General features: G+C 36.2%; 2 protein-coding genes and 1 pseudogene across 3 annotated transcripts in view; all 3 read right to left on the bottom strand.

Moving 5' to 3' along the window:
* Window positions 1-935: 935 nt before the first annotated feature.
* LOC107662200 (39S ribosomal protein L42, mitochondrial-like) lies at window positions 936-2,394 on the bottom strand. 2 transcript variants are annotated; one of them, XM_016452132.1, is made up of 5 exons: window positions 2,061-2,394; window positions 1,805-1,865; window positions 1,389-1,473; window positions 1,129-1,292; window positions 936-1,041 (listed from the first exon to the last, which is right to left on the bottom strand). In XM_016452132.1, exons 1-5 carry the CDS (start codon window positions 2,137-2,139, stop codon window positions 996-998), a joined length of 435 nt encoding a protein of 144 aa, XP_016307618.1. In that variant the 5' UTR covers window positions 2,140-2,394; the 3' UTR covers window positions 936-995. The 2 variants fall into 2 exon arrangements, with proteins under 2 accessions (XP_016307618.1, XP_016307617.1); XM_016452131.1 differs by having other exon boundaries at window positions 1,805-1,868; window positions 2,061-2,393.
* A 1,252-nt stretch (window positions 2,395-3,646) lies between these two features.
* On the bottom strand, window positions 3,647-14,318 carry LOC107662230 (periodic tryptophan protein 1 homolog; annotated as a pseudogene).
* LOC107662203 (anoctamin-6-like) overlaps window positions 14,162-15,903 on the bottom strand; it is a 20,767-nt gene continuing 19,025 nt past the window's right edge. Inside the window, exons 19-20 of the mRNA XM_016452135.1 lie at window positions 14,745-14,850; window positions 14,162-14,654 (exon numbers count right to left, since the gene is read on the bottom strand). Of these exons, the coding sequence (XP_016307621.1) occupies window positions 14,448-14,654; window positions 14,745-14,850 (313 nt within the window). The 3' untranslated portion in view covers window positions 14,162-14,447. The remainder of the gene's footprint in view (window positions 14,655-14,744; window positions 14,851-15,903) is intronic.

Raw genomic sequence — 15,903 nt, 5'->3', positions numbered from 1 at the left:
TCCCCCCCCCCCCCCGCCTTAAAACATTGTACAATCTTATACATGCATTTGTTTTAATACATTTTAAATCAATTACTAATCTTTTTTTTTAATTGCTCATTATACAGTACTTATTATGCATCTGTTTCCTTCTTGTTTAATACATTTAAATCCATTACTTTTTTAACTTTATATTAATTGTATTTATTTATATTGTTTGTCATCATTGTCTACCCTTTCAGTGTTATTCTTTTCTTGTGGACTGTACATTGTAAAGCGTCCTTGAGCCCTGGAAAGGCGCTATATAAATGAAACTTATTATTATGGTTTCTTATGCATGCTATGATTATTTTAAAATCCTTATGTGTAGCACTTTTAATAATTTTTGTGCATGAAATGTGCTATATAAACTTGGCTTACCTAAGTTAATTATTAAATAAGTTTTATTTAACCAAATTTATTCTGACTTTACAAAAAATGTTGAATGTTTTATATTACACTGGGAAAATAAAATCAAATGTTGATCGATATTTGATAACAAATTGCAGTAGCTTTTTTTGAGTTTCAGCACTCAAGTTTTTAAAACATTACATTAAAAACCAGTCATTCAATTTGTATTGTAAATGTTAACATACAAAATATTTGGAATTAGTTTTCATTTTAATTTTGTTGTTTTTGTCATTTTTACTATTTTTTTTTTAACATGGCTACATAGTTTGTATGAACTTTCATTTCAGTTTTAGTTAATTTAATGCATCAAGTTAAACTAAATGAAAATGATAAATGTTGCCTAGCAACTAGCTGAAATAAAATAATCGTAACAATTTTTTGTTTTATTACAGTTAAAGTTAAAATTTTATTTCAAATATTGAAAATGTTTTTTATGGCTTTAGTTCATTCTAATATGATCAACCATTAATAAATTATAATACACAACACATTAAACCAATAGCTGAAGGAAGGGTTTATTTAATGTGCAGCAGTTCATGTACAAAGAAAATTAAAGACATCCCAGACTATCGGTCTTTGGGCGGATTTGGGTTTCTGCGTCTGGAGTGATACCTGTAGTGAAAACAGAAACACAAACCAGTTCATTCACCTGAAACATGGCAGAATATGCTGTATGTACAGTACACAATGCAAACTCACTGTCCGATGGGGTACCAGCGGTGTTTGGTGGTGTAAAACATCTTACTGAGCTCCTCTATGGTCGGGGCCTGTTTGTTATTTAACACCTCTTTACCGAGTCTGGCTTTGAGCACCTGCTCGTGTGTCTCTGCATGATCACTGACGACGTCCGGCCTGACGATCGGCTACAACAAACAAAACAAACACAAACACTTATGGTTAAAATCTCCACAAAGCGGTCTTCTGCACCAGCACGAATATTGAGAAACCATCATACACACCTGTGAGAGCTCATAGGGTACGTCTACTGTCGGATGGTAACACACTATTGTGTCTCCATCAGACGTCACTGCGATTTCTACATTACTGGAACAGAAATGACACATTTTAGGTAAGCAAGCAATACAATAACACTTTATCAGGTATGGATGAAGCTGGGCATACAGTAACTGCTCATGCACCATCATATGTGACCCTGGAGCACAAAAGCAGTCTTAAGTCGCTGGGGTATATTTGTAGCAATAGCCAACAATACATTGTATGGGTCAAAATTATCAATTTTCCTTTCATGCCAAAATCTTTTATGATGAAAAATGGACCCTTATCACTGGTTTTGTGGCCCAGGGTCACGTATATTATAACTGAACAATCAAGTGTGCATTTATGAAGACTATATGAATGCACTGGCATCACTGACCTGTTGTCGTTAATGGATGAACCTCTGACAGTAGATTTGTTGTGAAATGACAGAAAAGTTCCTGCTAAAATTGAAAAAACAGCAAATTTTTTGTCGTTTTGTCATTGAATGTAAACGCATACAAGCCAAACCAGCACAAAACCACTCGTTATTGAGGCCAGAAAGGCTGCAGAGTACAGTAGAGCTCAGTCCTGCATAAATAAACTCAGATTATTTATTAACCAAAATGTGAATGTGTTTCTTTAAGAGAGCTCACCTCTGAGTTTTCTAATATTTCTGCTGGAGCTCGCTCGGTTAAACAGGTTAGCCAGTCTGCGGATGTGCCCCGACGCCATGCTGTCCGCCGGAAGTGAAACGACAGACAGGAACGGAAGTTAAACTCGCGGTTCAAATAAGACACGTTTTGCGACGTTTGCGGTCTATATCATTACATTAATCCATATTTTAAAAAATCTTTCATGTGTGTTTTGTTTAGTTTTGTGGTTGTAATCCGAACTGTCTTGCAATTCGACTCAAAATACGCCTTAGTTTTTGAATGAAGTTCACCGAGGAATTCAATTTTTTAACATTAGAGCGCCCTCTAGCGGAACTATTACAGACCGTGCGCTACACAAATATCCCTCCGGGTAGGAAACAATCCGTGGTCGTTCAGGTCCTAATAATCAATATTTTACAAAATTGCTTTATTTTATCGATAAAAAAAACATAGGCATAGTAAAGACTGGCAAACTAAATATAATAATAATATTTAAATTGTGGTCACTCTCCGTAGCCCACTGGAGATAGAGAAACGGAATAAATGCAGAATAAAAAATTGTAGCATATTAATTTTATTCAAATGTGTTTTGAAAATACCATTTAACAATTATTTACAAATTAGTTATCTTGCAGTACCTCGCAGCCCACTAGGAGGCAGCGTTACAAACCCCCTTTCTTAATTAAAACTGCACTGTACGGTAAATACATTTTAAAACTTTTTCTTTCGTTAAGATATGTGGTATTCATTGTTATTAATCTGGGTATTATCAAAGTACCTTTTCTATAGTCTTTGGCATTGTAATTTATTAACATTGTTATGCGTGGAGCGCCCTCTGGCGGCCTAAATATCCGGACGCGGTTCCAATTTCCCAAAATAACTATATTAAATGGATAATCACGGAGAATTAGGATAAAATAAAACCATGAAGCCAATTCGTTTTCACTAAGATTTATGAAAGATAATATTTTAAAATGGCGAAAAATAAACTTACAAACACTAGCAGTACCGCAATACGCCACTGGAGGGCAGCGAAACACCGCCATAAATATTGTTTTATTCATTAGGATAAATGAAAATAATGGATAAAATCAAATTTATTCATTAGGATAAAATAAAATCATGAAGGCAACTCGTTTTCACTAACATTAATGAAAGATAATATTTTAAAATGGCAAAAAATAAACTTACAAACACCAGCAGTACCACAATACGCCACTGGAGGGCAGCGAAACACCGCCATAAATATTGTTTTATTCAATAATAAATCAGTCATTTATGATAAAGCATTTGTTTTTCATAATTGATCAGTTTGGAATCGTAAAATGCTGACAGATATCATTTGGAAATACAGAGTAAGACAACTGCCTTGGGATTCTGTAATTTATACTGTAAATTATTTATCATAATTCTTTATACATTTCCTAAAAAGAGGAAATATGGAGAGAAAATTCAATCGTCAAGATTCCCTCAAAGGAAAGCGGCTTCAAACATTTGTCAAAGGCAGCAAAGATTTGATATCATCAGCACATATATATCAGAAGATATCTTTTCATAAGATAAATCTGTATATTGACAGATGCTTGTTATTTCATTCACTATGAATCGCTGATCCATGATTTTCAGTCTTCTGTGCGTCCCGTCGCTGACTCAGTCTCACATGATGTGGGTCGTTATGAGACGTCCATTTCACTGCTGGACGCTCAGGATACTGTATTCACCACCAAACGTTCCCGACTGCTGAAAGCCTCCGCGACTGGAGATACAACAGATCACTGTTAGCAACAAACACACACACATCCTCTGGAACCGCTGGAGATTCTCACCTGCAGCGACGTCACTGATGTCCCAGACGCGCAGCCCGTCCTTCTGTCCTCCAAACGCACAGACGAACGGCAGATCCGGACAACAGGAGCCGCAGAACACACCGCCCTGACAGAGACAGAGGCGCGTTATGAAGCCGCTCTCAGGCGCTCCGGACGCTCGTGTGTATATATAAGATACGCACCATCTTCATGTCTCTGGAGTGGATCAGGGTGGGTTTGTTTCCCAGGATGTCCCAGATCTTCACGTGTTTGTCTGCTGAAGACGTGACCAGACAGCCGCGGATCTGACTGCTCAGATCCAGACCTGAGAAAACACGACGAAACTTATCATCATCAGAGACTGTGTCGTTTTACTATTATTGAGATACTAGCATAGATTTGATTATTATTACAAAATAATTCATATTTAGTTTTTTTCATTTTAATTTTAGTTCAAGTTTTGTTTTTGTTTTTTGCATTTGTATTAATGTCTATATAGCTTTTATTAATTTTTATTTCAAAAAGCCTTTTTTATGATCTGAGACTATTTTACCATCACTGATATACTACTATATTTTTATAATCTGCAACTGAGTTATAATTTCATATTTGCATTTTTTTATTTATAATTGGCAACTGAAACAAAATAAGCTTATTTTTAAACATTGTTATTTCAAATAACGAAATTGTTTTATGTATTTAGTTTTATTAACTATATTAACTCTGATCTGAGTCTATTTTATGAGTTATTTTAGTATAATCAATAGTATACTACTATAGTTTTTAATCAGTAATTAGAATTATTTTTTATATTTTTTGTTTTCATTTCAATTTTAGTTAATGTTTTAGTAATTTTGTTGTTTTTTTCCTCCATTTTTTTTTATGTTAACATGTTTTGTTTTGTTTTTTAATTTCAGCCTTAGTTTAATTATTTTTACTTCAAGTTTAACTAAACGAAAATGAGAAATGTTGCCTTGGCAACTAAATAATAAAACAAGCTTAAGTTTTTTATATTATATTTTAAGTAATGAACATGTTAAAGTGAGTGAGACTGCACAGACCTGAAACTTCTCCATCGTGAGCTCTGAGTGTGAACACGGCTTTATCCGAACGAGCGTCCAGACAATAAACGAAGCCATCCTCTGTACTCGCCTGCAACGTACATCACTAATTATTCCAGCTCAGAATTCACATTAAATCCACCAAACGGCTCGGCCGCTCACCAGGAAGTTGCACGGAGAGAAATGGTCCCAAACGACGCGCTCCACCTGTCCGCTGAAGCGCCAGATCCGATGGCTGTCATCTGGACTGCGGCAGTCGTACAGGATCGCAGACCTGCGACACACAACACTCTGATTGGTCAGGCTCAGTCATACTGCGCTCTGATTGGTCAGGCTCAGTCGCGCTGCGCTCTGATTGGTCAGGCTCAGTCATAGCGCGCTCTGATTGGTCAGGCTCAGTCGCGCTGCGCCTGATTGGTCAGGCTCAGTCATACCGCGCTCTGATTGGTCAGGCTCAGTCGCGCTGCGCTCTGATTGGTCAGGCTCAGTCATAGCGCGCTCTGATTGGTCAGGCTCAGTCGCGCTGCGCCTGATTGGTCAGGCTCAGTCATACCGCGCTCTGATTGGTCAGGCTCAGTCGCGCTGCGCTCTGATTGGTCAGGCTCAGTCATACCGCGCTCTGATTGGTCAGGCTCAGTCGTCCTGCGCTCAGATTGGTCAGGCTCAGTCGTGCTGCGCTCTGATTGGTCAGGCTCAGTCGTCCTGCGCTCAGATTGGTCAGACTCAGTCGTGCTGTGCTGATTGGTCAGGCTCAGTCATACCATATATATATATATATATATATATATATATAATATATATATATATATATATATATATATATATATATACATATTTTTATTCAGTTAAAGGGTTAGCATGCGTCGTGGTACGGAAGAGAAGAATTGTTAAATAAAGTTGTGCTGTGCTGATTGGTCAGGCTCAGTCATACCGCGCTCTGATTGGTCAGGCTCAGTCGTCCTGCGCTCAGATTGGTCAGGCTCAGTCGTGCTGCGCTCTGATTGGTCAGGCTCAGGCATACAGTCTGATTGACCTACTTGTCATATGATCCGCTGAGGAGAGTTTGAGCCTCAAACGGGTGGAAATTCAGCGTCTTTCATTTTAAGTGTAGTTTAAATTTTTTTAAATGTTTTTTTTCCCCCATATTTCTGTTTTTATTTTCAATTGAGTTAAAGCTTTAGTAATTTTTTTTTTTCTTTTATTTCTATTAGTTTTTGTTTTATATATATATATATATATATATATATATGACTTCAAACAATGTTTTGCATTCACTGCTTTCATATTCTCATTCAATTTATTTTTTATATATATATATATATATATATATATATATATATATATATACATATTTTTATTCAGTTAAAGGGTTAGCATGCGTCGTGGTACGGAAGAGAAGAATTGTTAAATAAAGTTGTGAATTTTGTTTTCTTTGTGCACAAAAAGTATTCTCGTAGCTTCATAACATTACGGCTGAACCACTGATGTCAGATGGACTATTTTAACAATGTTCTTACTAACTTTCTGGGCCTGGGAACGTTTCAGTTGTGTTGCTGTCTCTGCAGGGTCTGCAGAAAGCTCTCAGATTTCATCAAAAATATCTTCATTTGTGTTCTGAAGATGAAAGAAGGTCTTGCGGGTTTGGAACGACATGAGGGTGAGTAATTAACGACAGAATTTTCATCTTTGGGTGAACTAACCCTTTAACATTTATTTTATTTGCCGCAAATGTTTTTTAAATGGTTTTAGTTAATGATAATGATGTTAAACTGTACAATTGACTGTTTTGATTTCTCTCGTATCACCCTACACTTTTTCTGCTCACATAATAAAATCATTTACACTCCAATCAACATCCAATTATTGATTTATTTGGTGTATAGCGGTGTAATAGGCATTATAATTTGCAGTGAAATGGTAATTAATGCAAAATAAGCCCTGACTGGCAATACATTACTGTTTCTTTTTTTTTAAAGAAATTAATACTTTTATTCAGCAAAGATACATTAAAAGCCAATCAAAAGTGACAATAATGTTAGAAAAGATTTGTATTTCAAATAAATGCTCTTTTTTTTACTTTCTATTCATCAAAAAATCTTTAAAATTTATTTCCAAAAATACTGTATATTAAGTGGTTTCTACATTGATAATAACCATAAATGTTTCTTGAGCAGCAAATCAGCATATTAGAATGATTTCTGAAGGATCATGTGACACTGAAGACTGGAGTAATAATGCTGAAAATTCAGCTTTGATCACAGAAATAAATTACATTATAAAATATATTCACATAGAAAACAGTTATTTTAAATAGTAAAAATATTTCACAGTTTTACTGTATTTTTGATCAAATAAACACAGCTCTTAGTGAGCAGAAGAGACTTCTTTTAATCAGCACCTTATCGGTGTGTTTTGTGAGGGTCGCCGCTGGTTTTCCCTTCTCCAAATCCCACAGGATCACCGTCTCATCCGCAGACGCGCTCGCTAGAATATTCCTGCACCAAAAACACTCATCAGACTCTGACAACGGCATGAAGGAAAGCATCTGCTCTTCAGTGAAGCTCAGCCGTCTCACCTGACCAGTCTGTTCCAGGACAGATCCAGCACAGCATCCGTGTGTCCGCCGACGGCTTCAGCCACCTTCAAAACACAAACACATCACACCGATGACACAAGACACCACTCACAATCACCTGACATCACGACACTCCCACAGCGCAGCATTCACAATGCTAAACTCAACACATCAATGACATGAGAAGAGAAAAGAAAAAAGAAAAAGAAGCGACTCGAGTACGATCAAACACCTTCTTTGCTTTCTTCTTTTTCCTCTTCTTGCTGCCGAGCGAGAAGGCCGGCTCCAAACAGTCCACTACATCCAGATCCCAGACGTCAATCACAGGCGTCATGTTCCCTACAGCCGCATAATTCCCTGCAGCACAACACATCAACAAACCCTGCATGAAATGCTGCTAACTGAAATAAAACACTTTTAAAGTCATTTTTATTAGTTACTTTTATACATACATACATATACTGTGTGGGGCAGGGCTTCATAAAAACAGGAAAAGATCAGTCCGTTTCTCAGAGAAGGGACAGAGCTGTGTGGAATAAAGGTAAATTATGTAAAAAATATTTTTTTTATAAACGAAGCATTAACATGTTAGACTGCACCCCACAAACACAATCAAGCCTAGAAAAAACCCAGCGAACCACCACTTTAAGTTTTTTATTAATAATTTTATATTATATGTTAATATAATTAATATTTTATTACAGTTAACATTTATTTTATTATGTTTATACACACACACACACACATATGTAATCTTGTATTTTGAGTTTTCATTTTAATTTTATAGCTTCAGTAATTTTGTTGTGTGTTTTAATCATTTTTATTACTTATTTTTTTATGTTTACATAATCTTTACAGATTTTTATTTCAGTTTTAGTAATTATAGTGCTTTGAGTTCAACTAAATTAAAATGAAATGTTGCTTTGGCAACTAGCTGAAATAAAATAAGTTTAAATTTTTCATATTTTATGTAATTTCAGTTAACATTTATTTCAAGCAATGAAAATGTTTTTTTATGGTTTGGGTTTTAGTTAATGATAATAATTGCATGAAATCAACATCAAGTGAGAAAAAAATAATCACAAAATTCATAGCTTCTAACTAGCAATTGTGAGTTCAACAATGGTTTGAGCTAGTTACAGTAATTAGTTTAACACCAGGACTATATCACGTCATCAGATGTTCACCTCGTCCTTCCTCTGGATTAGGGTCAAAGTTCAGCCACTCCACACACAGCGGATACGCAGGCAGCAGGATGTCATGATGCACATACAGAGAGTCTTCCTCTGAGTTAAACACTGACAACACACACAATCAATCAATCAGCATCCCCATCAGACGAGCTCTTCAGTATATAAGATCTCAATGATGCTAAATAACACTCTGCTTACCGTAAACCTCCAGGTTACAGCAGTCTTTCTCGACCCGTCCAGCTAGAATCAGGTTATCAGTGGGTTTAATCTGAAAATCCTCCCGCTCGTACTGATCCTGCAACACACACCGCAGGTCAGAGACACAGATCCATCATATGAACTCACCTGCATGATGAAGAAACCTTGTATTTTTCAAGCTGAACGCGTTTAGCGCGTCTCACTGTGTCTTTGATGGTGACGTACGGATCCTCTTCATTGGTGCCAAACACTGTCAGTCCTGCCAGACTGTCTCCAAGATTTGATGTGGCTACAAAAGAGACAAAAAAGCAAAAAGTGAATATCTGCACCATCTTCATCATCATCAAATATCAAACAGGTTCAGAGATCAACTTTCCCGAAGTAAAAATGCTGTTAATTTCTCTCCTTTGGTGAATTGATTTTTAACAATAACTTCAAAACCATTATAGTCAGACCTCCTGTGAGCTCAGAGGTTGTTAATCAATGGCATATGCTATTATTAAAGTCATCAGCCCACATTATTTCAACTTAACAGCAAAATCCCTGGTGAAAAACTACATTACCCACAATGCTGTAAAACAAATTCCACCAATCAGAGAGTCGCAGCAAGCCACATGAGTGCTGAGCTCCGCCCACTCCCATGAAGCACCGCAGTAAAAATATATTATTTCAATATACACAATTAACAACTTCAAAAGTAAAGTTTTTTTTTTTAATTTCTGCATCGTTTTTAATTTATGTCATTCGCATTGGTTCATGGGACTGTAGTTTAGTTTTTTTTCCCCCCTCATTAAAGTCGTTAAGTCGTCTTTTTGTCCGATTTTCAAAAACTTTTCTGCTTCAAATCAAATTTTGTACTGTTGTGATTCACCTCGTAGCTGGTTGTTTTGGTTCTTGGTTTATAAAATCCCTATGGGAAAAAATGAACGCAAAAAGAACGTATAGAACCAACAATGCTAAAAAAGTGGGCGGACACTGTTGCACTCTATTGGTCAGGCGAACACAAAGCCCCACCCTAAACTCACCCCATTGGTTGAGAGATCAAAGAGTGATAGTGATGGGCGCTTTCGAAGCACTGCTTTGTGAATCATTTGTTTCGAAACAGTGGTTCCGAGCGTGTATCAAACTACCAAAGTCACGTGATTTCAGTAAACGAGGTTTTAGTTACATCATAACTGTTTTGAAATTTCAATGGTTTGCCGTTGGGGAGGTGATGATCTCTGTGAACCCGTGAATCATGTCAGTTCATTGAGATCGAACCTTTGAACCAGCGTCTGTGGTTTCAACCTGATCTCGGATCAGTTTTATCAATTTGTAGACATTTTAACGAGACATTTGTGCAATTAAAAGGATGAGTAGTAGTTAATAGGCTCTTTTCTGGCCTGTTTAGACAAGCTCTCCATAAAACAAACAAAACAAGCCCTGCAAATTAATAATAATAATTATTTAAAAAAACACATATTATACAGAATGGTATTTTATTATTTTAATTGCACTTAATATATTATACTTTCAATAAAGCATTTGCATTGGGTTTGTAAAAGCTCTTTTCATGCATGTTTTGACATGAGTTTTTGTCGCATTTACACAGTTTTGACCACAATGTGGTGTTTCGAGTGCTTCGAAACAGTGAATCATTTTTGCGAAGCAACTGATTTGAAGCTTCAAAAAGCTTTGTTTTTCCCATCACTACTGAGTAGTCTCAGCCTCAGACGTCACGCCCACGGACCGTTGGCTAAACGTCTGGGCTGCGTTCAGCCCCGACAAAATGGTGCAAAACGTTTTTTAAACAGAAACGGTGGTGCGTTGAACACTCTGTTCTGATGACGCAAGAGTTGCAACTATGGCAGCTGAGAAGGCCATTCTTTGTGTTCTTTTTGAAGAATTTTCGGAGCCTGATGAAATCGGTATAAATACGTGTTTAATGCTGCAAAATACGCTCGATACATTGTGCGAGCTGTCTCTTTAATACCGCGTGGTTTATATACATGTTGCTGCTGATTGGGCTGACATTTTTGACACCCACCAAACAAGAGAAAACGCATCTCAAACCCCGTTGCACACCGTTTTCAGGAAACATGTCGTTCAAACCGGAAACCGTAGCAAAACGTTGGCACCGGTTTGAGCTTGAACTTGCCCCTGATGCATATGGGACACAAAAGTGGAAACACTTCAGGAGTGTCAAAGTCGTCATCGGATTGGTTGAATTCTGCAGGATTTCCGGGAGACGGGTGTGTCTCGCTGAACGAAACGAACTGTGATTGGTTGTTTGACATGTCGGGCCCGGGCCTTGGCCAATTGTTTAATTAGGGTTGGAGCTAAACTCTGCAGGACACCGGCCCTCCAGGACCGAGTTTGGACAGCCCTGTATTAAAGTAAAAATGGATGATAAATACGCCTTTCGTATGGAATTAAATAGCAAGCACTTTGAGTGTCTTGTTCATCATATTTATTTTCATAAAAGCAACAGAACTGAAATTATATCACGTTTATTAGCAGCACAGCACATGAGTGTGAATAACGCGATATCTGCCTTTGATCTCGTTGGTCTGTTCCACTTCGAGAGGTCAGAACTGTCCGTCTTGCCTGCTCTTATTTCACTCCTCCTCTCACTGCAGCCGCCTACATTTCAGGCGAGGCGCATCTCAAACAAGCCTATTCTGAAGGTCTGGCTAGTGGCTACGCGAGACTAACTACTGAGTGCCTGTTACGCTTGTCGTATGTTAACATTCAAAGCCAGATCAACCAATCAGGCAATGAATAACGAGTGTCATTTACATACCGATGTCTTCTTCATCATATTTGTCCAGTCCGTACTCTGCAAGCTCATCATCCTCTTCCTTATCATCTCTCTCCTCTTTTATTTCTTCACTAGCAGCCGGGGCTGATGCCTCTTCACTGACAACACCTTCATCAACCTCCTCCTCCTCCTCATCACCGGGATCCCTGAAGAAATCAGATAGAAATGTCATCAAATTAACCTACAGTCTAGATGGGATGGTCTCATTTGTCTTTAAAATGTAACGTGCTTTAACTCGAGCCTGAAATAAAACCGTAGTAAGCAAATGAAATCTCACGCTAACTCCTCTTTAGCCTCCGATATGATGCGTTGCAGCTCTTCTTTGCTCAGCTCAACCTGTAACGATGATTTCACAAATAAAAAAATAGCTTGAGCAACTTTGGCGAGACATAATGACTTTGATTTTTACTTTAATGATGTTTTGTTTGGATTTTTAACTTTTGAGAAGCAATATGAAAATGTTTACTTTCTTTGCAACCTAATTATTTTGCTTGCAAAATTTATTTTAGTCATAAATGCAAGATTATGAAAGTTACCCCCCTTTTTTCTCACTTTCAAGAAGATATTAAGATCTGTATTAAGTTATTGTCTACCTCCTGTAACAAAAAGGCAACTAAAACTTTGAATGCATGCTCACTTTTTGGTGTTTAAAAAAAAAAAAAAATTTCCCCCCATTTATTTATTGATTGATTGATTTTTAATGCAATTGTTTTTTGTTGTTATTTTATTATTATTTCTCTCTGTCTCTCTCTCTTTTGAATTTTAATAGCTATGTATTGTTTGGCCATCCTTGAACCCCAGGCTCTTTTCCTTGGCATATGTTTTTTCACTTTTGTATTCCCTAAGAAAGTGTTTGATAAAAAAAAAAAAATAATAATAATAATTTAAAAAATTGCTAGAGCGGAATTTTGCAGTTCTTCTCAAGCGAAATAAAATAATCACTAACAAAAATAAAAAAATGCAAACGTATTTTATTTTAAAAAACTTAAAAAAAAAAGACAAAATTAGTATTCAAATTATAATTTTAACAGAAAACGCAAAAACTAATACAATTTAACACACACATATCTTAATGCATAATAATAATAACACGGTTTACTGTGTATTTGACGTTTACTGTGTTACCGTGTAAAGTTGTAATATATAAGCAAAATATTAAAGCATGCAATGATGTAAACAGTCAACATTGTACATCATCAATCATTTATTTTTTTATATATAAAAATGTGGTCAATATGTGCAAATATACGTATGTATATATTTATGTAAACATCATATTTTACAAATTGGTAACAAACTAAATACGGTAATATTCACAAACATACAGAGCATGATTGAAATGTTAGCTGGTAACATAAAACTTGATGTGTCAGCATAATACTAAAAATAAAAATATATTTTCTTTGTTTCATTAGTTCAATAAAAAGTGGTTAAAGATCACATATCTGGTTTTGATAATATATTATATGCCAATATTATATGTAACAATATGCACTGAATGGATTGTCAGAACCGAGGCTGATGTTTTTTAGTGGCCGTTCGCAACAAACAAACAGGCCCTTCTCCTGTTTTATCTGTGATAATTATAGCACTTCATTCAGATACAGATACCAGTACAGTGATCATAATATACAACACGTCTGCTAAAATGAAAATGACTATGCAAACATTCTTGGTCGTGTTTGTTTGAGGCTTAAGCCTGAATTGGAGTCTGAGATGGGGTGCGGTTCATGGATTAAGGCAGTGATCTTCACTATTTTTTTCATGAGAGCTGCACTTATAGGACAAAGTTAATAGGAGAGCCACTTTTACTGCAAAGTATACAAAATTACATCTAGTCATAAATAGCATGTCTGCTTCTCAATCTGTCATCCCTGAACATACAATATGCAATGCAATACAAAGGGGTTTCTTTTTAAAAGTTATTTTAAGTTATTTGCTTCTACATTAGCCCATCATGTATCAAATCATCCAAGATCACATTCGGCGTTAAGCGCTGGAAAGACAACTCGGCACTCGGCAGTGAGTCAATGTCATGGACGTAAGGGCAGAGCAAGTTTAAATATCTTTCTAGTCTATATTTAAATATAAATTATTTGTAATAGAGCAGACACTGACTGTTGTTCATGTATTTATGTTCTCATTTAGCGAGACAGCAGACGCTGAAAGCACTGCGCGCTTCAGTATGTGTGTAGTAAACGAAACTGCGCGTCTGTGCCATTCATTCATAAAGAGACATGCAGGATTCATATTTAAATGGTATTTTTGCAGCTTAATATTTACAGATACCAGTCAATATTGCGATTTGATTTAAGTGTAATGACCTACTTTTGATTTATTCACCCAAACTTTGACAAATTCCGTGACATTCCGCTTTATACAGTAAATTCTGTTTTTATGACTGGTTTCCGCGATTCCGTCCGTGTTTTCCGCATCGCAGAAATCATAGGGCCATAATTATATTGGGTTCTATTGTCTTTTGTGGCGTTGCACCACGACGCTCGTGTCCGGTGTAGACACGGTGTGAGTTTATTTAATGGCTTAGTTATAGCCCTGCTTGTTTTTAATGTTTTTATTAAATATCTGTATTGATCATATAATCGCATTAATTACTGCCATCTGCCATGTGAGCCACAAATTAAAGCTTGGCGAGCCACATGAGGCTCGCGAGCCGCGCAATGAGTAACACTGGATTAAGGTGAAGGACGGTAACAGATGTAGTTTCAGGTTTGACATGAGTTGGCATTTTAAGGCTTCACAGTGTCAGATCCAACTCTGGTTCCTCAATCTCGTTCTGCAGATTGTCAGCGATGGGCTTCATGAGCTCCTTGAAGTGTTTGATGTTGGTTTCGTGCAGGATGACCTGCGTCAGGTAACGCTCCCGTTTGATCTGCTCCTTCAGAGCTTCCGGCATATCCGGGATCATGTAGGACAGCATGAACTTGGTGAAATAAACAATGTGCTGCGAGGAGAAGAAAACCGCATATTTACAACAACAGAACAAACATGTATTATTAAGTTATCATTAGTTGTCTCACATCTAGTCACTTACCTCAACCACAATCATAAAAGCCAGTTTGGCAGCAATAACGTGCCAATAATAAATGCTGAAGTCATACTGATTAGGGTGACTGGGAGGATGCCTGAAATCACGATACCTGAGAACATAAGAAGAGTCAATTAATACACAAGTCATAGTTTAAAAAGAAAAATAACTTTATAAAACTATAAGCTGTTTTGTTTAAAAAAATTAATAAATAAAAATGTTTTGTGAATTAAAAATCAATAAATATATTGGTAACACTTTACAATAAAGCTCCTTTTGTTAACAATAATTAATGCATTAACATTATCTTACAATAAGCAATATATTGTTTACGAGATTTATTCATCTTTGTTAATGTTATTTAATAAAAATACAACTATTCTTTGTTGTATATATATATAGATAGATAGATAGAGAGATATAACAGATAGAGTTTTTGATTTTAAAAATGTATTAGTAAGTGTTAAAACTAAGATATTGCCAAAATATTAAAGATAATTTAAAGAATCTTAACTAATACTCTTAACTAGAAGTACTAAAAACAATGATTATTCTACATAAATATTATTTAAATAATAAACTTTAACTAAATTCATTACACAGTATTCTTTAAATAAATAAACTCAAAATGATAACCCCCAACTAATAAATAAAATGTCACAAAATTAAACATTTCTCATTTGCATTTAGTGTAACTGGATGTACTAAAATAACTAAAACTAAAATAAAGTTTAAAGGGGTCATATGATGCTGCTAAAAAGAACATTATGTTGTGTATTTGGTGTAATGAAATGTGTTTATGCGGTTTAAGGTTCAAAAAACACATTATTTTCCACATACTGTACATTATTGTTTCTCCTCTATGCCCCGCCTTTCTGAAAGTCGATTTTTACAAAGCTCATCGGTCTGAAAAGCGAGGTGTGCTCTGATTGGCCAGCTATCCAGTGCGTTGTGATTGGCCGAATACCTCAAGCGTGTGACGGAAATGTTACGCCCCTACCATACTGTGATGCCGTGTCTCGGCCGGAGCGACGAGACAAAAACATTAAAACCCATTATAAACGAGGCATTTGTTGCATCCAGTGGGGACATAATTACTGATTATAATGACTTGTACTGTCTTTTTACACGTTGCGTTGCGTATCGCGCTGCGTAAACATAAAAC

The sequence above is a fragment of the Sinocyclocheilus anshuiensis genome, unplaced genomic scaffold, assembly GCF_001515605.1.
Source record: "Sinocyclocheilus anshuiensis isolate Anshui unplaced genomic scaffold, SAMN03320099.WGS_v1.1 scaffold1543, whole genome shotgun sequence".
Taxonomy (NCBI): Eukaryota; Metazoa; Chordata; class Actinopteri; order Cypriniformes; family Cyprinidae; genus Sinocyclocheilus; species Sinocyclocheilus anshuiensis.
This window is presented reverse-complemented; position numbering and strand designations above follow the sequence as displayed.

Excerpts from the sequence above, each read along its gene's own strand:
- LOC107662200 (XM_016452131.1), bottom strand. The coding sequence starts at position 2,139 with ATGGCGTCGGGGCACATCCGCAGACTGGCTAACCTGTTTAACCGAGCG. Across the intron at positions 1,293-1,388 it reads TACCCTATGAGCTCTCACAG|CCGATCGTCAGGCCGGACGT; the intron begins GTGTGTATGATG and ends TGTTTGTTGTAG. Across the intron at positions 1,042-1,128 it reads CGCTGGTACCCCATCGGACA|GTATCACTCCAGACGCAGAA; the intron begins GTGAGTTTGCAT and ends TTTTCACTACAG.